At 43.3% G+C, this 1,640-nt stretch overlaps 1 protein-coding gene across 1 annotated transcript; it reads left to right on the forward strand.

Moving 5' to 3' along the window:
* Positions 1-6: 6 nt before the first annotated feature.
* On the forward strand, positions 7-462 carry LOC122528455 (protein FAM135A-like; the record flags this gene model as incomplete). The annotated part of the gene is made up of 2 exons (XM_043653581.1): positions 7-166; positions 285-462. Coding segments are annotated over exons 1-2 (255 nt in total), but the record flags the coding sequence as incomplete, so codon positions are not given.
* Between the last annotated feature and the right edge of the window lie 1,178 nt (positions 463-1,640).

Genomic DNA, 1,640 nt, shown 5'->3' on the forward strand with positions numbered 1-1,640 from the left:
AAAAAAAAAAAAAAAAGAAGAAGAAGAAAAAGGAAAGCAAGAGAAAGAGAAGGGGCGGAAGTGAGAGGCGGGGTGGCGTCGCGATCGAGATGAGCGATCTACAGGCCACTCTCGAGTTCTCCCTCGAGCTCTGCAAGTTCTACAATGTCGACCTGTTCCAGCGTGGGTAAGGAAATATCCCGGATCCGCTCGTGTGTGCGCGACGGCTCTGCCGCGTAATTGCCACGGCTTATCCCTCCCCCTTCGCCCATCTTTTCGCTTATCGACGATTCCCAATTTCGCAGGTATTACCAGATACGAACCGCCCTCAGAGTGTCGCCGAAACTGCCTGTCAAGGTGGAGGTCAACCAGCTGCGCAACCGTGAGTATCTCTTTCGAGTTCTTTCGGCATTCCCTCGAACGGTGGCTGCTGGTTCTTCGCTTTACAAGTTGCCACCTTCTTTGCAGAGAAAAACAATTTGCGTAACCTTTACCTAGGTGTAAATTCACTTTCGTGCAAATCAATTCGTTCCTCGACGAATTGATTTTGCTTCTAATCACATGTGATGAAAATAGAAATTGCACCCTCGTGCAAAGTCAAGCACCACGACGAATTTGTTTCCTTTGTAATCATTGTAAAATCCGAGTGACGAGGTTATTATTCCGAAGTAAAAATTCGATTGCATGTACACACACGCGATAATGACATAAAGCGACACAAAATTAACGTAGAATATTTATTTATAACGTTGAAAGCATTGATCAAGGGTAGTTTTTATATACACGTTTATATTACAATAATTGACACTCGATAGGAGTGATTGCAATGGAATAATTAATATTCACTGAATATTCAATTTTTGGAAACACTTTCTTCAATAAAGTAATGAAACATGTTACTTCAACCATATATTATTTTAAGTTTACCCAAGGTGAATTTGATTTGCAAAACGTTGAACTTTGCTTGACGAAAAGGTGCAAAGTCTGCGTAGCAGATTAAAAATTCTCCAGCCGCCTAAAAAAAAAATTACATTCATCCGCAAGATGAATATGATGTGTAGCTTGAAATCAAAACAATCTCGATCCCAATCGAGTCAATTTTAGCTTGAACTCTTTGATAAAACGTCGCCTAAGCAAACGACCAATCTTCCTCGTGCCCCTCTTTCCACTCGAAAGAGTCGAACGATCAATGGCAGCCGAGTTTCCACGAATTAACACCTCTCCCCCGCGACAACGCGTGTCCAGCGATTCAGAGAACTTTCCTGCCGCGGAGGCGGGAACTTCCGTGGCATCGGTGGCGGCGAGAAAACTCGCTCGAATTCACCCTATCGAGTTAGACAACGGGGCACGGCTAGAACTAGTTCAAACCTAGCTTGCACTCGATAGCGTTAGAAAGTTCCTCTGGATCGCTTGTATCTCGTTGCCGCTCTTCATTCAGTGTGTGTGTGTGTGTGTGAATGTGTGCACTGAAACTGCGGCAGTGTCTCTTCTATCTCGGTAAAAACCGAAACGAGAAAGAAACAAAACCATCAGATGCTCGATCTCCACCCACATCATCACGTGGAAAATTAGACGAGTATGTTGGACATTGTAAAAGTACTTTCATCATCGACGTAATTCGTAGATCGTTAAATTTTGGAGTATTTTAATTTTGTTCACAG

The sequence above is a fragment of the Frieseomelitta varia genome, unplaced genomic scaffold (assembly GCF_011392965.1).
Source record: "Frieseomelitta varia isolate USP_RPSP 00005682 unplaced genomic scaffold, Fvar_1.2 scaffold_1122, whole genome shotgun sequence".
In the NCBI taxonomy this organism is placed as follows: domain Eukaryota; kingdom Metazoa; phylum Arthropoda; class Insecta; order Hymenoptera; family Apidae; genus Frieseomelitta; species Frieseomelitta varia.